We start from the raw sequence: 23,761 nt of genomic DNA on the forward strand, positions 1-23,761 counted from the left end.
CAGGGTGGGGTAGAGGGAGACACCGGACACCCTGGAGCTATGACCTCAGGCACCAGAGGGTTGCCTCTGAGGCAGGGGGCTGGGCCACAGGGAGGCTGCAGGGATGGTTGACAGGTGTGGAATGGGGCAGGGAGGCCCTGAGGAGGCGTGCTGCCCAGAGGCCTGGAGTGGTCAGGGGGGTGGGGCTGCCACAATATTTGTCACATTGATTTGCATACTCACTCCTGATTGGCATTGGGCATTACAAAGTGATGGCCAATTTACATATTTATCTTTTATTACCAGTAGTATAGATTTTTAATAAGTTTTTCTTGATTTCAGAGAGGAAGAAAGAGATAGAAACATCAATAATGAGAGAGAATTATTGATTGGCTGCCTCCTGCATATTCCTGGGCATATGCCCTGAGTGGAAATTAAGCTGTGACCTGCTGGGTTCATAGGTCTACTCTCAACCATTGAGCCAGGCCAGCCAAGCCCCCATAAATTTTGAAATGTACAATTCAGTGGTTTTTAATATATTCACCAAGTTGTACAACCATCATCATGATCTAATCCCAGAATATTTTCATCATCCCTAAAAGTGTCTCCAGATCCATTAGTAGTCACTTCCAATTCCGCCTCCACCCACCACTGGCAACCACTATTCAACTTTCTGAGCACCCTGGGCATTTCACATAAACGGACTGGTGGTCTTTTGTGTTTTCCTTTCAGTTGGTACCGTGTACTCAAGCTTCATCCATGTGGCACCATGTATCATTCCTTCCTTCTTTTATATGCTGGGTAATGTTTTATTTATTTTTATTTATTTTTTATTATTTTAAAATATATTTTATTGATTCTTTTACAGAGAGAGGAAGAGAGAGAGATAGAGAGTTAGAAACATCGATGAGAGAGAATCATCGATCAGCTGCCTCCTGCATACCCCCTACTGAGGATGTGCCCACAACCAACGTACATGCCCTTGACTGGAATCGAACCTGGGACCTTTCAGTCCACAGGCTGACACTCTATTCACTGAGCCAAACTGGTTTCAGCTATTTTAAAAAGATGTTTCTTGAGAAAATATAAAGTCTAAGTATTCCTTAATAGAAATCTTTGCTATTCTTAGAGATTAAATGGGAGAAGATATTCAACATAAAAATTTGGCTATTCAAATTAATTTCAATATATTATTAACGGACCTGGCTGGGTAGCTCAGCTGGTTAGAGCCTTGTCCTGATATGCCAAAGTTGTGGGTTCAATCCCTGGTCAGGACACATATAAGAATCAACCAATGAATGCATAAATAAGTGGAACAAAAAATTGATCTCTCTCTCTCTCTCTCTCTCTCTCTCTCTCTCTCTCTCTCTGTGTGTGTGTGTGTGTGTGTCTGTCTCTTCTTCTTCTTCTCCTCCTCCTCCTCCTCCTCTTTCTATATTCTTCTTTCTCTCAAAAAATAAGTAAGGAAATATTTAAATATAATAATTAAGAACTGACAAAAATAAAAATCTAATGGGAGCATAAAATTCTCATCTTAATTCAGAGATTTTTTTAATAACCTTAGTAAAAATTAAGATAGATGTTGGATTCACATATTCTAATTTTTAATTTAATTAAATTTTTTATCATCTGGCAAACTTTTTGCACTCCTGAGTCGAGACAAGCTTTCATCAGACAGAAGAGAAAAAAGAGAGAGAGAGAGAGTAAAAAGGAGCACGAGGCTGCGGCTGAATTTAGAAAGCAGAGGTGTTCTCACCAGCCACATGAGATGGACAGGAGATTCTTCCAATGGGCGAGAGAGCAGAGCACAGACAACAGATGTGAGAAAGGTCCTCCTCGCTGTCAAGTTCCAGCATCCTTGTGCTGAAGAAGGGGCGGTGCCACATGACTGAAGTCCAGAGGCAGTACAAAAGCCCAGGATTTCTCCCCAACTGCCTGTCACACGGACCTGCACCATCTCTCGACTGCTCGTGGGGTTTCTGTCATCTCTTCCTGGAGGGGAGCAAACCCTTTGGAGAGTAACACTTTACTTCAGCCATGCCTGAACCTGTCCCAGAACCTGCTAAGAAGGAGGGTAAGACTCATCCATAAACCTTTTTGCTGTACTTTTTAATAGCATGTGTTCATGTCGGTATTAATTTTTAAACAAATCCAATTTCTTAAATAGACTATAAGATCATAGGATCACTGTGCTTTTAGGAAAAGACCCTTGAGAATAAAAAGACATATAGGAAGAGAGATATAGGAAGAGTATGCCAATTTGAAAATATCTGACAATGACAGTTTGTGAAGGAATAGTGACTGGAGGTTTCAAATTGTGATTTTATCCTTCAATGGCCAGGGATCCTTTACATGTAACTTGAAGATATTAGTTGCTTGTGGTGAGCCAGTTGCATTTTTTTCAAGTGTATTTTCATAGGTTGAATCACAATTTTTTCACCATGTATTTGCAGTGTGTGTGTGTGTGTGTGTGTGTGTGTGTGTGTATAGGAGCTTGGAATATACTTTTAAAAAAATGGTTAGTAGATTATATCAAGATTTCAAAAAAAGAATTGGTGACACTATTTCCAGATTGGTTGTTTTTATGAACTGGCAAACTTTTTAGAAAAGACAGATACAGGCATTTTTTGCTTTTAGTGTATTTGGAGCTTCATTCATTAAATTCTTGCATGGGAAGAAAATCAAACACCTGCATAAAAGAGACAAACTTTGAATATCACTGATGGGTTGTGTTTTTAATGAGTCTTATTGTAGATAAGTCTTATTTAAAAATAATTAAACTGAAAATATGAAACTATTCTTCATTAGAAGAAATGTTTCACCTTTCTATAAAACAATCAAGATTAACTACTAAGTAGTAACATAAATAATTTGGAATCAGAAATTACTAAAACGACTTAACGAAAAACAAATTAACAGCACAAGTACATTTAGTTTTGTTTTTAATGGAAACATCTGACAAAATATTATTTCATTCATATGAGCCTTCATTTAGTGCTCATTAAATTTTTATTTTTGACTTCTGCAAATAAAAGCTGAAAAAAAGATTAGCAAAGAGCAAAATATAGCATTCAGTTTTTTTCATTTTTAATTCTTAAAACTGCTTTTAACCGTTATTATGAAGAACCTTGGAAAAGATGCTAGACATTGAACCAAATTATCAAAAGTCTTTGGAATATATTTTCTTTATGTAATTAAGTAACCAGTGTTGACAGGCTGTGGTGATCAGCTTACAGGTTGGCTTTAGTTGCTAGTGGAGCATTGATGGATGAAGTCTTCCACCCGAAATAACCACACCAAATGCATGCATTAATATGGGAACTTAATCCTGACTCTCGGGCAGGGAGTCCAACCCCTGCTAGAGTGTCTTATTTGTAATGCAAATGATTTACATGCGTATTAAGTGTCCTTTTTATTTGATCTGTCACTTGACTAGCCTCTTCAAGGCTTATGTGGATGAAATGCATTCTATGTTTCCTGCCTGAGGACAGAATACTGTTTTAACTAACCCGCCCTTAGTGGGTGAATTTGCATGAAGCCTACTTGAAAATGGCTGAGAAACTACTAAAGAAAGAAAAAAGATGACAGGCTATGGAGCCTATAAAGCTAGTTAAATGACTCTGTTTGCTAAACTTTTACTTTGTCCAACAACTCAATCTGATCCATTCTACTTTTAGAGACAATGACATTTAGAGAGGAAACTGTATCTTTAACTTCAGCTCCTCACTACCCAAAAATGTATATTTTTACTAAAGTAACACAGATACCAAAGTCCTCATGACCTTCTTTTGCTATAAAAGTACTGTTGATATTCTGTGTAGGATCCCCAACCCAGGACAGTAATTTTATACTCATAGATTTTTTGGTTAGTTTAAATTTAGGTGACAGAGAGTAGAGATAAAGAAAGGGTTATTGATATATTTAAAATCTTTTCAGGAATTACGGGGATTTTTTGCATTGGTATCATTTCCAGCGGGACTGATTCTTTTTTTGACATTAACATATTTTTTTTTTATTATTGACACTCTTACAGATGTTCCCCATTTTTCCCCCCTCTTGGCCCTCTTCCACCCTGCTCCCGCCTCACCCCTCCCCTGACCTTCACCACACTGTCTAAGTCCATGGGCTAGGCGTATATGTTCTTTGGCTAATCTCTCCACCTTCTTTTATCCAGACCCTCCCAAACCCCTTCCCCTCTGACATCCTTGTCTAGAACTGATTCTTTCCCCGACCCTCTAATTAAATACTTTATTGAATAAATACAATACCAAACAAAATGCATTCAAATGCTTCCTAAAAATAAATAAATAAATAAATAAATAAATAAATAAATAAATAAAATCAATTTTAAAGGTCAGGCTAATGACAAACACAATAAAGGTAGATAAGCTAGTTTAACATAATTGGCTGATTTTATACAGCACTTATATCTTTTAGTCCACAAGTATATTATTAAATGATAGAGAACTTCTAATACAACCATTTTTACATAACTAGGAAATAAATTTCTAAGAAAAAAAGATTTTACAGACCCCATCTTTTGTACCCAACCCCAACAGTCTAACTCTAGAGAGGATAAAGCCAATGACTCTCCTCACGACTAAAGTCGCTTTGCTATCAAAATCTGTATTTCTGATCCGTTATGAGCATTGAGACAAGATTCAAATATTCCCAAAGAAAAAAGCACAATGCACGTGTGGTCGCCTAGTCAGCAACAGCGAGCACTGCATTCAAAACTAGAACTGATTCTTAAAGAAACTGCACCTTCAAGAGTGTTCCTGGTGAAACGCATGCATTTTAGTTTTGTTTCCATCAGAAGAGTTAGGACTATGTCAGTTCAGGAGCTATTCTGGTTCTTGTACCTTTTCCTAACTGGTTTCATTTTTACCGGGGTTTGTTTTATTCCATGCACACATCCCTCTGAAAGATAGCCTCAAGAATAAAATTTGCCTCCAAACCAGTTCTTCAGAGTCATTTCAAACTACCCAAGGGACAGGTTCCTCTAGCTCCTGCAGGTCTTATTACCTCTTGCCCGGCCCAGACAGCCATGCCCAGGAAGGACATGACCAGTTGCTGTCACTCTTGATTGAATACATGGGCTGTTTGGCCCTCCTAGGATCCAAGACGACCTGGCAACTCTTTGGAAGAGGCTGAGTTTTCAGCACCTGAAGCTGCAAATGATGAATCTCTCAACTGCCTCCCAACCTTCAGTGGCCTAATTCTGGGAACTTCATGTTGGGTCTTGGGAGAGCTAGTTCTTTTAAGGAGGAGGGAGAAGTTCAAGTGTAACTTTGGGCCTCAAGAAGGAGCCCTGATGGAAATGATTAGTCAATGGGCCTTGTTTTAGACCCTTGAAAATATTCTGGATGACTCACTAACCTCTTTTGGAAGAAGACGGTATTCTTTTAAAGGAGCAGCCACTTCCTATTCCTTCTCTCCACTGCTATAAATTGTGTATTTATCCTGTGGAGAACTGGATTATTTGTACCGCCAGCTATAGTTTGGATTCATGCAGAATCCTAGTAATTTCCAGTTATCCTATTCTTTTTTTAAAAAAAAAATTATATATATATATATATATATATATATATATATATATATATATATATATATGTTTGTTTTTTTACAGAGACGAAGGGAGAGGGATAGAGAATCAGAAAATTCAATGAGAGAGAAACATTGATCAGCTGCCTCCTGCACATCCCCCACTGAGGATATGCCCACAACTAAGGTGTATGCCCTTGACCGGAATCGAACCTGGGACCTTTCAGTCTGCAGGCTGACAGTCTACCCACTGAGCCAAACCAGTCAGGGCAAGTTATCCTACTCTAATGGTGAAAGAGGAAGTGAAAAAAATCTCGAGATTTGTGGGAATGCTTTTTATACATTTATGCTTGCATCAACCCTAATTGAGCAGTTACTAGGAGTCAGTTGCTGGGACTTGAGGGATATATTTAATATGGCCTCTATTTTAAAAGCCCTCACTAATTGCCCCGGGGTTGATTTAAAAAGAAAAAAATTACCGTTCACTGGAAATTCTCTTTTTTTCCTGTCAAAAAGTATTTTTATCAACAAAAATTTCTAATTTTTTGAATTAGAAAATTCCAAAAGCTTTTCTTCTTTGCTAGACTTTCTAATAGTTTTAAAATACTACAAATAGCTCTTTTTTTAAAAAAAAAATATATATATATTTTTTATTAATTTTTCACAGAGAGGAAAGGAAAGGGATAGATAGCTAGAAACATCGATGAGAGAGAATCATCGATCAGCTGCCTCCTGCACATCCCCTACTGGGGATGTGCCCTCAACCAATGTACATGCCCTTGACTGGAATCGAACCCGGGACCTTTCAGTCCGCAGACCGACGCTCTACCACTGAGCCAAACCGGTTTCGGCTAAAATACTACAAATAGCTCTTAACTGCCCCCTCCCCCAAATGATTCCTCAGAATGATATCTGTGTAGTTTGTGATAATTAAAATCATAAAGTGGTTCCCTACCTACTTAGACAACTATTTATTGTCACAATCTAAAATTACTAAAAAACACTCTTCTGAAGCACCAACTTGAGGCTTCAACACAAATTTCACTTTTTGTTACATGACCTATCAGGCCCTTCTGTATTTATGTACTTACCATAAGCACAGAAAGGAAAAAGGTGCTTGTGTAATATTCAAAAAACCTTGGGGGAATCACTGTCATTCCTTCATCAGCTGTGTGGGATCTCTTCTTGAAAACTCAAACATACAGAAAAACATCACTCCGTTTATGACCATAATCTTAAGGTTATCATTCTGATAACTCTGAGAATCAAAGGATGGCATTGTTGCTAGATTCTTTTGCTATATCACCATGCAATATATATCTAGCTAATCTATCTTGGCCCTTTTCAGTAGAAATAGGTGAGGACTTGGTAATGGAGAATAACTTTTTTTTTTTTTTTTAAGTCTGTAAGACTTTTTTGTTTGCTTTATCTTTCTTTCTTGGTTCCCTAGAAATTTCGCCATATTTTAAAATTCTGCTAAGCCCCCAAACTATCTCAATGTAGAGCAGCATTCATAACCTCTTGCCTATTTCTCAGCATGGCTCAAGGCTTAATCATCATCAGAAAAAGGAAGCCTGGTGACAGAAAATCTACCTGCATGAGATCGGGTGGCTTATTTCAAACACCAAAACAAAGTTATCTTTGGAAAAGTCATCTTATTCCCTGGTGGCGGGGTTTAGTGGATAAAGTCTGTTCACTGTGAAGGGTCTCAGGTTCGATTCCCAGTCAAGGGCAATGTATTGGGTTGCAGGTTCGATCCCTAGCCTGGGTCAGGGTGAGTGCGAGAGGCAATCAATCGATGTGTGTATCTTTCTCTCTCTGTCCTCTGTCTCTTTCTCTCTCTCCCTCCTTCTTTCCTTTCACTCTCTGAAAAGCAGTGGGAAAAAATGCCCTTATCTTATATATAAACTATTACCTTTCCTTCAAATTGGGAAAAAGTTCATTTGCAGGAAGTAAGGGAAAGAACAGGGGAAGAGAGAGGAGGTATTTAATCAAAGGCAACTATTCTTCTACTTCGAATGGTTTATTTAGGCCAAGTGAAAGATTTGGAAGAGGAATAAAGAAGTTGTATGAATGACTGAATAAATGAATGAATATGTTTCCCCCTGAAAAAAAACATTGCCATGCTGTACTGGAGAGGCCAGTGTAGGTTTGAGCTATCTGTTTTCAGAAGGAATACTCTGCAAATGCACATGAGAGAGACTTAATACTTGACAAAATCATTCTTTTTCTGTAGCCTGATTTTATGACTCTGCGGATTGCACCTGTTAGGAAGATAAATAAAGGACTGGCCAATTCTTTCCTCTCAAGTGCCCTAAATATATCACTTTAAAAAAAAAACTTGGGAAAACAAATTGTATCCTTGCTTCTCATCCAGTAAGTCAGAAGAAGTGTCCCCAGACCTTTCAAACAGCAGCAAAGTTGGGGTAAGAAAGTTCCGGAAACAGAGATCGAGGTTAGGCCCTCTGGCCCCTGGTAGGTCTGAGGGACCCAAGAGAAAGGAAAAGCGCGGTGCTTGCAATCTTTTGTTCTCTCAGTGGCTCTTTGATTTTGTTCGTGAAACTTTTTTTAAAATTTGTTTTTATTACTTTTTGGTGTTAATTTTCACCCGACGATATTTTTCCATTAATTTTTAGAGAGAGAGTGGAAGGAAAGGTGAGAGACAGAGAAAAAAAAACATCCATGTGAGAGAGAAACATCATTTGGCTGACTCCTGCTTGTGCCCCTACCAGGGCCGGGATGGGGCCTGCAACTGAGGTATGTGTCCTTGACCGGAATTGAACCCGGTACGCTTCAGTCCCAGGGCCGAAGCTCTACCCACTGTGCTAAACCAGCTAGGGTGAAACGTTTTTTAGTTTAGACTCCTCTGGACACACAATTCACAGAGTTTTCTTATTTATACAAATTGCCAAGTCCCTGAATCTGACATGAATATTAGAATAAATTACCCAAACTGAGGTCTCTAAAAACAAAACAAAACACAACACACACACACACACACACACACACACACACACACACACAAACCCAAAACACAGGGCACAAAAATAAATGGTCACTTTAAAACTTGAGTGACTATAAAATGATGTTTTTGCAATTCTTCTGTAAACAAACAGATGCTTTTTTAAATTTCAGAGAGTTGAGGGAAGAGGCTGCTTTGAAAGGAAATAAGTGCTGTTGTTTTTATAGTCCTAGAAAGCTTTTTTTTTTGTTATTTTTGCTTAAGTTTCTTTTAATTTTTAAATACAAACTTTATTTGTAGGCTCTTGATAAACACACAGGGAAGAATTTTTATTATTGTTAATAACTGCTATTTTTGTCGGCACTCTCCCTTAATTAGTCTAGGAGACCTAAATTAAGAGACACAAAATACTCTTGGCAGCCCGTGTCTTCTGGAGTAATTCTAGACCTCATCCCTAGAGATGCTTGGGTGTGTTAGATAATAAAGAACAGGACTAAAGCTCTAGCAATAACAAATACGCAGAAAACTCTTCACTTCTTGTGTAGTCAAGGGGAAATGTCCATGTCTTCGTTCTTTGTTTTTACTTTATGTCCATTTTCGATGGGAACAGATTTCTTTTCTGCAAGAGTCCTTGGTTGATTCAGTGTGTTGTGTCCTAGGGAAACTCAGATACCCAGAATCGTGGGTACTGAATTATAGTGTTCTGAGTGAGGGTCACCATGAAGTAGCTATTGTTTGTGTAAGAGCAGTTTCCTAACAGTTGAAAGCTAATATTTAAGGAATGCAAAACTGAAAAAGCAACTTTATCATTAAATTTCCTATGTGTATGCAAATTGTCTTATAACCAGAGCCAACAGGGCTTCTGTCCCAGAATTTTTTTGTTTTTTTTTAAAAAAATATATATTTTATTGATTTTTTACAGAGAGGAAGAGAGAGAGATGAGATTTATAAACATTGATGAGAGAGAATCATCAATCAGCTGCCTCCTGCACAACCCCTAGTGGGGATGTGCCCGCAACCAAGGTACATGCCCTTGACTGGAATCGAACCCGGGACCTTTCAGTCTGCAGGCCGACGTTCTATCCACTGAGACAAACCGGTTTTGGCTGTCCCCAGAGCTTTTTACAAGGACAGCCTCAAAATATCAGTAGTGATCTTTTCTGCTTATAACTAAAAATTGAACCACGTCTCTTTGGCATGGATAGGCCCAGGTATAATTTACAAAGAGTGCATTCATTTTGGACAGCCACAAAAATACACAACAAATAACATTTCAGGATGTTCCCATTCATGGGGTTGGTTATTCCTGTGTTTTTATATGCATTTCCATCAGATTATATGGATTCCATCAGATTGGGGTGTGAAGTGGTTGATTTGGCAAAGAGAAAGAGCAGGATCATTTATTCACATGCTTATTTCTCTCTCTAAAATGAGCACAAATGCCCGGCCAGGGCCACTCAGTGATTGAGCATTGACTTATGAACCAGGAGGTCATGGTTTAATTGCCGGCCAGGGCGCATGCCCTGGTTGCAGACTCAGTCCCTGGTGTGGGGTGGGCAGGAGTCAGCCAATTGGTGATTTCCTCTCATCATTGATGTTTCATAATTTTTTATAAACATTTAAAAAAAATTGATTTCAGAGAAAAAGGGAGAGGGAGAGGGAGATAAAAACATCAATTATGAAAGAGAATCAATGATCGGCTGCCTCCTGTACGCCCCCTACTGGGATCAATCCTGCAACCCAGGCATGTGCCTAGGAATCGCACGTAGGATCCTTCAGTCCATAGGCTGACGCTCTATCCACTGAACCAAACCAGCGAAGGCTATTGATGTTCCTGCTCCCTTTTCCTTCCTCTCTGAAATCAATAGAAGTTTATTTAAAAATTAAAAATAAAATGAATTCCCCAAAAACCACCTGTAATATGATTTTCATTATGTCTTTCAAGTCTGAAACCCACTTTGATAAGACTTTTGCTCTTTTATACTCTCTTAGGAATCTTTTTATGGGTCTAGTTGGCACCTCAATACAACATCTAAAATTACGTCTAATATGCCTGACCGCTGAGGCTCAGTTGATTGAGCATCTGCCCCATGCACCAAAAGGTTGCCGGTTTGATTCCCAGTCAGGGCACATGCCCAGGTTGCAGGTTCAATCTCCAGTAGAGGGTGTGCAGGAGGCTTATGATCATCAATGTTTCTATCTCTCCCTTTCACTCCCCTCTCTATAAATCAATTAAATCATAATTAATAAAATTATGTCTAATAACATGTCAGATGTTAGATTTCATCATTTGGTCTTATTAATTTTTTGTCTTGTACATTAGATATTTACAAGAACCTGGATAATTTTTTTTTCTCCAAAATCATCTAATTCTTCTTCTAAAGAGCATTAAATCTTTTTTTTAAATATCTCAGGAATTCTTTGCTTGTATTAGGTAATAGTTTCTGCCTTCTATAAAACTGTAAACATCTTGAAACAGGATTTTCTGCTTATAACTAAAAATGTGTCTATGTGTATAATTCTACATTTTAATTTCTCATTTTTAAGTTAGCTACCTTTAGAGTTGTTTTGCATATAGTATGCATTTGGCTTTCTTCTTATGCATATTAAATAAATGATATTAATTATTAAACAGTGATATGAAAAAATTATACTATTTACTAATAGAATATTCTAGATGGTTCAAAGTACAGATGTACCAAGTACTTAGTTACCTCGTCTGTAGACGAGAATAATAATAGTACCTAACTCATTGGGTCTTTGTAAGCATTAAGCAGGTTAGGTAAAAAGCTCAGAACAGGACTTATTAGCACATAGTAAGAACTACATTTTCCTTCTGAAGCAGCAAACTTAGAAATCTTGTTGTTAAAGGTGTTACATGCCACGTTTAATATAAATTTTGAGGATATTTGACTTCCTTACCTTGTGTTTATATCCATAATACATTACAAAAGAGCTGTTGTTATTATCGTAGCCATCATTGGCACCATCATAAATTTTTTTTGTTTGTGAAGCATCTTAGCTTTTACCCAGGGATCAAATAAGAACCTCTGTTGTTTTACATGCAATGTGTCATGTCCAGTTGGGGGTCTCCAGTTGTTAGACAGAAGGTAAGAAGATTGTGGGGCATGGCCTTTCCCACGGAGGTGAAGGCGTTGTCCGTGTAACCAGATCTGCCACTATATCTGGGTTTGTTGGACATTAAGATTTCTCTCTCCACCAATGGTGCTTTCTGCAGGTGGGATCTGACTATCTCTGTGATAACCACATAAAGAATGCCCCTTGGTCACATATGGATGTGGAGAGTGACTGATTGAGTGTTGCTGTGTTTACTGCTGTGGAATTTTATTTTTATGACCCACCTGGCATTGGCACTGTTCTTCCTCTATTTTTAAAAAGTTACCCAGTGTGAGGCCCAGTATGCCTTGGGCAAGGTCTTTGAGGAATTATCTGATAACCTATAACCATCTAAGAGTGATATGGTTGTGGTGATGATCAGCCGAGGAGCAGACACCCCCGGGAAAGGCATAAAGAAGGGACTAAACAAGGAAATTGTTAACAATTCAAACCACTTTTGTAATAATTTTCTTTGGACCAGTGCAAAGTTTTTAAATTTCTTCCATTTCAGCCAAGGTTCCCCGACACCACTATGCCATTCAACACCCCCATTTGATTCTTACTTTAAAGCACGTAAGAATAGGGAGAAAGAGACGCGTCATCAGATCTTAGCAGAAGGTCTTATTTTCACCCAGCCCCGTGTTTATAGCGAGAAGCTATTTGTTGCAATGTAATACTAACCACATTTGAATCCTCTTCCTGTGTAGAATGACATCTTGAGTTGAAACATTCCTAATTAGAAAGACAAGAACAAGCTGACTAGGAGAGGGGGAAAATAAATCCTGTGCATTCAGTGAACTTCCATCAAACTGAATGATGAGCCACTGAAATTTTACATACTTGATGCACAATTAAGTTAATCTATTCAGAATCTTAGAATATCGTCTTTGGCAATACATAGGCACAGTAAATGAATATGGATTAAATGGATAGAATCATTCTGAATAGCTGGATTCTCTGGGTAGCTACAGGTTTTTATTCTTGAATCTTATTATTTTAAACAATTTGGATAGAGACAAGCCTAAAATGTAATATATTGCTCCTCACCTTTTTTTTTTTCTTTTTATCCACACCTGAGGATATTTTCCCCATTGCTTTTTAGGGAGAGTGGAATGGAGGGAAAGAGCGGGGGAGAGAGAGATTGAGAGACAGCAATGTGAGAGAGACACATTGCTGGGGATGGAACCTGCCATCCAGAAATCAAACCCATGATCCTTTGGTGCTCAGGCTGATGTTATAACTACCGAGTACACCAGCCAGGGCAATTACTCTTTACTCTTAAAAACAAAGTTCAGCTGAAACCGGTTTGGCTCAGTAGATAGAGTGTTGGCCTGCGGATTGAAGGGTCCCAGGTTTGATTCCAGTCAAGGGCATGTACCTTAGTTGCGGGCACATCCCCAGTAGGGGATGTGCAAGAGGCAGCTGATCGATGATTCTCTCTCATCTATGTTTCTAACTCTCTATCCCTCTCTCTTCCTCTCTGCAAAAAATAAAAAAAACACCACAAAACACACACACACACACACACACACACACACACACACACAAAACAAACAAACAAAGTTCAATGAATATAACTTAATGTTGTCTTAAATTATAGGTGTGTTATTGTACCACCTGAAATCCCTAGAGCCAAAATTATTTGCTTTTGTATCAAAAGGGCTCAGGTTATTTGTATTTAGAATTTGTGTATAATTTTTCATAGATTTCCTGTCTCATCCCTTGCCGGAAGGCTGCTGTCTCCTTTTATTGCTTTTGTCAGTCAGTATGTGAGGCTGCCCTTGTCTTCCCTTGGTTTGTTTGCTCTGGAACCCAGACCAGGTCACCAATTTGGTTGAGTAGGGCCTCACTAAGGAGTTAACACATCACATTTAAGGAGGCACTCACTTTCAGGGTTGTGCAAGAGCAGTGTCAGTGCCTGTGAGTGAGTGCCCCCTTAAAAGTTAGACCCTGGGCACCTGGCCTGCCTCACCCTGATCCCCCCCAGTTCCTAGACCAACTGAGGACCTGGGTCAGGGGCTTCTCTTGTCAGTAAAGCACTTGAGCTCTTAGTGCTCAAAGCTTGAGGGGCTTGAGGGACTTGAGACAAATCCATTTTGCCCTTGGGAGACCCTTTTAATTTGCTGCTCAGCAGCTGTTGTCTGAGTAAGGGAGGTTTCTAGATAGCTGAGTTCTGAGGAGAGGTGGCTCCTCAGAACTCGGCTATCTAGAGTACAATAATAGAGACAAAACATTGACCTTTTGTCTCTATTATTGTGCTAGGAAAATGGTTATTTTTTTATATATATATTTTATTGATTTTTCACAGAGAGAAAGAGAGAGGGATAGAGAGTTAGAAGCATCGATGAGAGAGAATCATCCATCAGCTGCCTCTTGCACACCCCCTACTGGGGATGTGCCCACAACCAAGGTACATGCCCTTGACCGGAATCGAACCCGGGACCTTTCAGTCCGCAGGCCGACGCTCTATCCACTGAGCCAAACCGGTCCCGGCGGAAAATGGTTATTACCCCCAAATCAATTTATGACTTTGCTTTATTTGTTTTATTAATCAAGGCTACAGATTATTCCCAAATGAGCCATATGACATGTTTATTTAAAAGAAAGAGAAAAGCACACATACAAAATATTTTTCAACAAGATTTGCAATAAATTCTAAACATTTCTTAAATGTTTTGGTCGCAGGTTCACTTTCATATTATTTATAACTAGTGACCTGGTGCATGGATTCATGCACATTAAAAGGAAATTAATTAGAAGGTGGCTGGCAAGGCTGGACTGGGTGAGAAGGGCCAGACACGCCCTGAAGCCAACTTCCCATGGTCCCTTCCCGGTCAGCTGCATGTGGGTGGCTCTATGACTTGAAAGGCACCTGTGGAATGATCAGGGTCCCTTTGGCAGGTGAGATCCCTTGGCCTGGCCTGTGAGGATCGGGCAGAAACTGGCTCTCTGAGTGCGAGAGGGCACTCTGCAAAGTTGCTGTCCTACAGGGTGTGAAATGCAAACACGAGGGTGCAGTAAACCAGATTAGGTGCTGAAAGTGCCCCAACAACAACATAACCCGTGGCCTGAAGTGGAATTGTGAGGCCCTGCATCCTCAGCTCCTTCCTCTCTGGTTACCCAAGAACCACCAATGCTAAGTCACTTCAGCTTGGCAGCTCCTGTGTTGAGCGTCTTCCCCCTGGTGGTCAGTGTGCCTCATAGCAACCCTTCAGATGGAGTGAAGGACACTTACCATATTAGACTTTTATATATAGAGAGGCCAATCTTTTTATATATGTATATATAGACTAGAGGCCCGATGCACACATTTCTGCAAGAGTAGACCTTCCTTCCTCCAGTTATGGCACCAGCTTCCCTCTGGCACCCAGAACCCAGGCTTCCCTTGCAGCCCTGCTTCATCGGGAAGGATGTCAGGCCTAATTAACATATTATGCTTTTATTATTATAGATAATTAATAAGGAAATGAAAAAGCATTTATTTTACTCATTGTATCTATCAATAGTTACTGTACTAGGAATTTAAATTGATAAAAAAAATTTACAACACAAGAATACACAGCATAACTTATATTAGCTGTCAGAGCATCATGTCTCCACACATATATTCTACGGAAAGGTTACTCCATGTTTGTGAGATTGTTAGTGCAAAGGGCAAATAATGTCTTAGCATTATTTAAAAAAAATAGTTTTGTCCTCATGGACTCCCCAAAGGGGTTTTGGGGGTTCTTGTGGATGCCAGACTATAATTATAGAATCACTGTTATAAATCAATATAGAATTGCCTCTAAAAAATGTGTAATTCCTTTAATTGTCAAGGTGTAAAATGTAGAATAAGTAGAACAGGAAACAAATTAAGCACAAAACTATAAAAACATTAGATTAAACAATAATTTATGCCCAAAATCTATATCACTGATGCATAAGCCAGTAGAAATATATTGTCATTTGCATTTGCTAATGTTTTTGGTGGCACTTACAATTTATATAATCAAAACTTCTCTAAGAGTGATGGCCACCCACATGAACAATATTTTATTTTTTAAAAATATATTTTTTATTGATTTCAGAGAGGAAGGGAGAGGGTAAGAGAGTTAGAAACATCAATGATGAGAGAGGATCATTGATCAGCTGCCTCCTGCCCACCCCATACACTGGGGATTGGTACAACCCAGACATGTGCCCTGACCGGGAATGGAAACATGATCTCCTGGTTTAGAGGTCAACACTCAAATCACTGAACAGTGCCGGCTGGGCTGAACAATATTTTATATTAAAGCATTTACCGTTGTTCTGTTGTCAAGGCATGTATAGTCCAGACTGTTACTTGTACAGAGTGCAGACCCCACGATCAGCAGGGGATGCGCCTGCCAGTGTTATGACATATTTACTCTAAAAAGAAAGATAATTTTCTGTGCTACCAAAAGTGACAAAACAGGAGTTGGTCAGACAGAGCCTTATTCATCATAATGTTTGCAATACATAAGGCAATCACATATTTTATTTCAAACAGAGAATTTCACTCTAAGAAGAAGAAATAATAATTAGGGATAACATACAATATTTTTCTGCACCCCAAGTTGCCAAAAGAGGGTTTTAGCATGTTTATTTTATTTAAAAAAAAAAAAGTGACAAAAAGAAAACCACAAAAAGACCTAGAATCCTGCCACTCAAGGGCATTGACTGTTATTATAGGTTCTTCCTGTCTTTTCTATGACAACAATTGTGCCCTCCATGCTTTCAAAAAGCTAAATTAAATTGCGTATGAGGTCCCATAAAATATTTTTAAGCGGGTCAGGCAATGTATTGGAGCCAGTGAGCCCATGGGAAGAGAAGAGCTGGGTTGTTTACATCGTTTTGGTGTAGAGACACACACATATGGAGAGGCAAGTCAATGCCAAAGACTTTGAATTTCTCCTCTTAGTTTACTGACCAGGGTCCCTTGATCATTGGAAGCAGAAACGGACAGCCCTGGAGGCCAGTAATGGAGTTACTGGGTTCCTAGCCTTTCAGCAGCAGCACGAAGGCCACATGGGGGCTGTCTACTTAATAGCTGCCACCGGTGCCCATCAATTAGAACGCCCTGGCACTCACTGTGCAGGCCTGCCATTGGTGGCATACCTGTGCTTCTTACAGTAGGTGGTCATAGGAAAAATCCACCATAAATAGCTCGAGCCCTTTGAAAGCATTTCAGGGTTGCAGAGGGAAAGTCTATATCTGTGAACCAGACAGGATCAAAGAGCCGTCGCGCTTGCCAAAAGGGGCAGGAGCTTGCTTGACTTGCTGGTTCAGAATCCAATTCATTTTCACATTGTCTATTAACATATTTCCTTGGGCTTAACTCTTTAGAGTATTTGGTTTCTTCTTTTCATTAAAAAAAAAAAAAAAAAAAAACAGGAAAAGTTTAAAAACAGCAACAACAGCCTGGCTGGCATGGCTCAGTGGTTGAGCTTTGACCTATGAACCAGGAGGTCACAGTTCAATTCCTGGTCATGGCACATGCCCAGGCTGTGGGCTCAATCCCCAGTGTGGGGCATGCAGGAGGCAACTGATCGTTGATGTTCCTCTCTCATCAATGATGTTTCTATGTCTCTCTCCCTCTCCCTTCCTCTCTCTAAAAATAATAAAAAGATATATTAAGAAAATAAAAACAGCAACTTATATATATCCCTGCTTCTTTAGTCCATCCTGTTGGTCTGCTTTCTAATGGAGACAATGGGATGACGGGAAGAAGGCAAAGAGCCACCTTTCCTCACATGGCAGAAAAGTTGCATGGAATTTACCCTTTGGTTTTTGAAAAAGTACAGATGTAGTAGAATAAATACCCATTTGCTCTCAATCTCAAGAGCTTCCCAAGGCCAGGTGCCTTCCGATAGTCATAGTAAGGCTAAACCAGTTGGCAGCAGAGGTAGCATGCTTGTCCATGCCCATCTGGAGGGGCTTTTTGCTGAGAAACGCAGCCCAGATTTTGAAAGGGGGGATTCCTTAGAAAGGCGAGGGGTATACTGTCATTGACGGCCAACACTCTAGTCCTAATTGCTCTCCTGCCCTTGTTAAGAAGTGGAAGAGGTGTTGACAGTAAGAAGAAATAAATGATGGGGTTGGGCGAATGCTCGTGAGCCTACAGCCAGCGGGAGGGTCACCCGTGGGAGACATAGCGTTCCCTGTGGGTAAGACAGACGAAGAAAGCTGCCCTTAGAGTGCCAGGGGCCAGTTCTTCATTTCCTGGCAGCGAGGGGAAGGGCCTTTTGTGCGGGCAGGAACAGGCTGCCAGTCAACTATATTTATGGAGCAGCTGCTGTGCAGACTTTGAAGAGGAGGAGGAGACAGGCCTTGTCCTCAAGAAGCTTGTGATCAAAGAGAGAAGAAAGCTCCTCACCTACTGTAAACCCTTCGCCTTCACGGTGGCATTTGAAGTGGAGGGGACTTGGTGAAAGGGCATAGTCCGAGCCTTGTCTCTCTAAGTGTGTGTCAGGGACCGGCAGCATCAGCCTCACCTGGGAGCCTGTGAGAAATGCAGAGTCTCAAACCCAGAGTCAGAATCTGCACTTGACCAAATCCCTATAGATGATCTGTTGGCGCGCTGCAGTTTCAAAAGCACTAGAGGGGCCTGGAGGTGGTGCCTTTAGAATATTCTGAGAGAGAAAGCTACCTCAAAATATCCGGTTCAGTGAGTAAATTGGTACAAAAGGCAGTCCATTTACCTGTGAGCTTCTTTATTATTATTATTTTAAAATACATTTTATTGATTTTTACAGAGAGGAAGGGAGAGGGATAGAAAGTTAGAAACATCGATGAGAGAGAAACATGGATCAGCTGCCTCCTGCACACCCCCCACTGTGGATGTGTCCGCAACCAAGATACATGCCCTTGACCGGAATCGAACCTGGGACCTTTCAGCCCGTAGGCAGATGCTCTATCCACTGAGCCAAATCAGTTTCTGCACCTGTGAGCTTCTGAAACCCTGGCATCTCATCTTAGCCTCACTTACTAGTATAAGCCCTGCCGTTCTTATTCAGTTCATATGGGAGCTCAATGAATCTCAGTTGCATGGGTGCCTCTTCCTACAGCCCTAGTCAGTGGGATCCTGTGGAAATTGCTGGGAATTAATTATTGTTACAGAGGCAGCCAATGAATTTTGGGAAAACGAAAATGATTATTAGAGGAGTGGGCAAAGCTATGGGCAAAGTCAGAGACACAGGTGTGAGTTAAAGTGAGAGTTTTGGGCCCTGAGACTTACCTGCCATGGTTTGTGTTCGGTCTAAGTCACGTGCCACTTGGCCTTCGCCACTCCTGGTTCCCCATCCCTCCAGGTTTAAGGCAGCCGGTATTCTTTGTTTCACGTGCACTGAAAACTATTGAGAGTTCATTTTCTTATCTTTTCTGCCCCACCAGGATTGATTGAGTTATCCACATTGTGCACACTCTATATCATGCATGTACATGTCATCAGAATCATCTGTTACCATTTTATAGTAGGAGAGTGTTCAGTTCCCAGGTGGCTCCTCACCTCCCACCCCAATTTCAGACATGTTTGTTCTAGAACATGATACAGCCCACAGACCTCGAAATAAGGCCCATCCCTAGCAGGTGGCAGGTGTGAAAAGACATGTTTTAGAGTAAAATTCTGATAATGATGATGATAACCAAGAAGGAATAAAGCATATACAGGGTGTACCCTGTTTCCTGCCCCTGCAGGAATTCACTCTTTGCTGCCAACAACCCTTAAGATAAATTCTGCTATTATTTCCATCGCCTCAGAGAGGACATTAAGACACGCTCCACTCCTACAGACAAGGCAACATCCACCTGAGGCTATCCACCTGCCACACGTCCAACACGGAAACCATCCCCACACGCCACGATATTTTGAATTTAATTAAAAAAAAATCAATTTGCAATGAATATTATAAACAGAAATATATTACTCACAATGCAGATGTTCTTGAATATTTTCAGCTGAAAATTCTCATGAAAAATGATTTTATTTATTTATTTATTTATTTATTTATTTATTTGCTTTCTAAATAGTTTTTATTTTTTCATTTTTTAAAATATATTTTTATTGATTTTTTATAGAGAGGAAGAGAGAGGGAAGGAGAGTTAGAAACATCAATCAGCTGCCTCTTGCACAGCCCCTAATGGGAATGTGCCCGCAACCAAGGTGCATGCCCTTGACCGGAATCGGACCTGGGACCCCCAAGTCCGCAGGCTGATGCTCTATCTACTGAGCCAAACCAGTTTTGGCAGAAAAATGATTTTAAAGCTGGTCAGAGCTGCCACTTAAGGAAAACTTTTTTTTTAAAAAAATAGACTGGCGTGGCGTGTGGGGAAGGTCCGTCTCTTGCGTCTACAGATGCTTATGGCGTACGATGGGTTAAGACCAGTCAATTCGGTGTTGGAAATGCAGTAATATCTCTGAAAAGGCCATCCGTTGACTTCTGCTCCACAAGTATGAGCGTCTGAGAGGGGAAGGGCAGTACCAGGCTGCAGCACCCGGCTTCTGGGTCAGGCAGACCTGGCCACCCTTCAGGATCTGTGGAAACTTGCTGGGCCTCAGTTTCTTTCTGCAAAATGGGGGTAATTATAGCACTGACGTCTTAGAGTTGTAAGGATGACAAGAATTAATATACACGAGGTCCAACGTGTGGTGGGTGCCAAAAAGTGGTTGTGCTTCATTTATTCCTTCATTGGTTGTAAAGTAATGGAGTTTCTATGGTTTTAAGAAGGAGGAATTCTTGCTCTACCTACCTACCAGGTAAACTGCATTTTTCTGTTTTGTTTTGTTTTTTTTCCCTTCCAAAACCTTTCTAAAAAATGTACTAGCATTTATATCCCGTGTCTCTGACTATCCGGCAATGACCCATGCTATGTGGATTTCTCGGAAGTGGAATTAAGCCCTTTAAATTCTCACTCTGTTTTGATTTGGGGTGTTTAGACACAATGGAAATGGAGAACTCATATTCAGGGTGCATTTACAGTTTCAGTGTTCAAGACTATTCGCTTTATTTATTTGATTAGAATTCATCCTTGGCGTTACTTCCAAAACAGGATTTTAGGTAACTTCAGCTTCCCTTACAAAATAGGCCTTTATTTACATAGACGCTGAGAAAGTACCACCAATTTGATAGTTTATGTGCAATCACTAAAGAAGCCCTTCTTAAGTTTTTTTAAAATATATTTTATTGATTTTTTACAGAGAGGAAGAGAGAGGGATAGAGAGTTAGAAACATTGATGAGAGAGAAACATTAATCAGCTGCTTCTTGTACACTTCCTATTGGGGGTGTGCCCGCAACCAAGGTACATGCCCTTGACCAGAATTGAACCTGGGACCTTTCAGTCCGCAGACCGACGCTCTACCACTGAGCCAAACCGGTTTCGGCTTAAGTTTTCTTTAATCAGTTCACTGCACACTTACTGTGTTTTCAGGAGCAAAATAAGATACCAGGGAGAAAAGAAGAAAAAAAAAAAAAGTAAGATCCCTGTTCTGATTTTGTTGTGAGGGAGAAGAAACATACATATACAACGACAACTGAAGATTAATGAAAAACAATTAATGAATGATGTGGCCCAGAATCCCAAAAGAATAATGGAGAGGAACAGAATGGAATAATTAGCTGAGTGTCTTATAAGAAATGTCAAAAAGATAGGTCAAGATTAATATCAGACAACAGAGGTAATAGTTATTGCTGTAAATTATAGAACTCTATCTACATGCCAGGAACGTTGCTGAGCATTTTACATAGGATCAGCACCCTCGGAAATCATTTATCTTATTATTCTTATTTCACCTATGGGCACACCAAGTTGCTAGAGATTAAGGAATTGCCCAGGTCACACAACTAATAGGGTGTAGAGTCAGGATTCAAAAACCTAAGTCTGTCTGACACAATCCCACGTAGGTCTGTTGGGAAGAAGATCATCACTCTTCTCAGTGGCAGAAAAGTCAGAAGGTGAAGAGAGACACCAGCTCTAGAACAGAGGGGCCGCCCGGAGAGAGAGGGAGGAAGTGGCCGCTGACAGTGGCTTTGAATGCTAACCTCCAGGGCATAGACCTAACCAAATAGGTAACAGGACCCTCTCGTGTAGAATAACAGGATGAAAACCAGTTTGGCCTAACTAATCCCTGCAGCTGTGGGGAAAGAGACTGAAGGGAGCCCAGTTGGTGTGGCTCAGTGGTTGAGCACTGACCTATGAACCTCGAGGTCATGGTTAAATTCCCAGTCAGGGTGCATGCCCAGGTTGCAGGCTCGATCCCCAGTAGGGGGGTGCAGGAGGCATCTGATCTATGATTCTCTCTCATCATTTATGTTTCTATCTTTCCCTCTCTCTTCCTCTCTGAAATAAATAAAAATATATATATTTAAAAACAGACTGGAGGGAGAACAAACTTGTCTGCAGAGAGAGCCAGGAAGAGGTCCTCAGGCAATGGGCAACAGAGATAGCATGTCAAAGAAACGGGATTCTCACTCTCAGTATTCTGGTATCCATGTGCTGAATCAGCTCACCCAAAGCTGAGAGCTCAACATTAGATTTACACCTCTGCACTCAGAACTCTGAAAATAAAATGCTTTGACCCTGGGCTTTGTCTTCTAGTTGCCAATGGCACTAAAGATCATTTCCATGGTGTGGCAAAGAAAGATGCCATTTATGGAACACATGTCTTTCACTGTATCTTTAAGCCACATTACATCCTGTCACGTTATCATCTGCCAATCTGAAAGGTTATATGTCTGAGGTTTTTTTGTTTGTTTGTTTGACTTTTAGAGAGAGTGGAAGAGAGAGGGAAAGACTGAGAGAAACACTGATGTGAGAGAAACACAGAGATTGGTTGCCTCCTGCACCCACCCCAACCAGGGCCCGGGCCAGGGAGGAGCCTGCAACTAAGTACGTGCCCTTGACCAGAATCGAACCTGGGATCTTTTAGTCCGTAGGCTGATGCTCTATCCGTGGAGCCAAATCGGCTAGGGCTGTGTATGCGTGTGTGTGCATGTGTGTGCGTGTGTGTGTGTGTGTGTGTGTGTGTGTTTCCATTTAGTCATTTTCCCCTACCTTATTACTAAATAGTAATGTATTTATATGATCATCTGGATGAAAATCATTTTTTAATTTCAATTGGAGTTTATACCTGGCACAAAAAAAATATTAGTGACGGAAGAAGACGTTGCTACATCCTGGCAGCCCTGCACCTCTCCTTTCCTGTTTTCTGTTGCCATGACATCTAGCCCTTCCTCGGTGCCCACTCCTGTCTGCCCAGACTGAAACAGGGCGCTTGGCCTGCACATGGAAATGGCTCTTGGGTATACCGCTGGTTGCGAGGTCTTGTCCTCTTGGCTTGGAAAGAGCCACTTGAAAAAAATGTGGAAAATCCTAGATCCAGACAAAGACAAAACTCCCGGGATCCCACAGAGTGCCTATAATATAAAAACTTTGCTTTGATATTTAATTGTCGAGAAGAAAACAATTCCAAAAGAGTTCGCCTTCCTTAACTGCGTCTTCCTGCACTGGAGGAGGAGCAGCTGGTCCTCACACGCAGGCCACTAATCCCCAATCCTGGGCACCCGCCGGGACTCAGCAGGGGAAATTCTATGCCCTTTTAGTCACGGGGTGTACCTTTACGGACTTGGACATAGAATGTTCTTTAACAGAAGTTCCTTAACAGACTTTACTGCCAGACTACTCTATAATTCTGGATCTCTAAGCCAAGTATAAAACCTCAAATCCAGAGCTCTAAAACCTCTGGATAAGAGTAGGAAATCTACTCCAGGCATATGACCCTGCCACCCGGATCCCCATTTTACCTGTGTCCTATTCATCCTTAGTCTCTGCCACCTCCTGGAAATCTATACAATACCATTTATTTTTAATTAAAAAAATATTACTTTATTTTTTTATTTTTACTGAGTTCAGGGAGGAAGAGGGAGAAAGAAATAGAAACATCAATTATAAGGAGAGAAAATCATTGATCAGCTGCCTTCTGCACACCCCACACTGGAGATAGAGCCTGCAACCCAGGCATGTGCCCTGACCAGGAATTGAACTATAACCTCCTGGTTCATGGGTTGACACTCAACCACTGAGCCATGCTGCCTGGGCTATACAATACTATTTAGATGCTCACCCCACACCATACACCAAAAGGCATTGTATTTTGGGCC

At 40.5% G+C, this 23,761-nt stretch overlaps 1 protein-coding gene across 11 annotated transcripts in view; it reads left to right on the top strand.

Annotated features, from left to right (window-relative positions):
- Window positions 1–1,761: 1,761 nt before the first annotated feature.
- The window catches only part of MYBPC1 (myosin binding protein C1), a 90,736-nt gene continuing 68,736 nt past the window's right edge, over window positions 1,762–23,761 (top strand). For 5 of the 11 annotated variants that reach the window (XM_084880071.1, XM_084880076.1, XM_084880073.1 and 2 more), the window contains exon 1: window positions 1,898–2,053. In XM_084880071.1, the coding sequence (XP_084736197.1) occupies window positions 2,017–2,053 (37 nt within the window). In that variant the 5' untranslated portion in view covers window positions 1,898–2,016. Of the gene's footprint in view, window positions 2,054–23,761 lie in introns of all 11 variants that reach the window. The other 6 variants (XM_084880072.1, XM_084880077.1, XM_084880075.1 and 3 more) reach the window with 4 other exon arrangements.

This window comes from Pipistrellus hanaki (genome assembly GCF_964339955.1).
Source record: "Pipistrellus hanaki genome assembly, chromosome: 3".
Taxonomy (NCBI): Eukaryota; Metazoa; Chordata; class Mammalia; order Chiroptera; family Vespertilionidae; genus Pipistrellus; species Pipistrellus hanaki.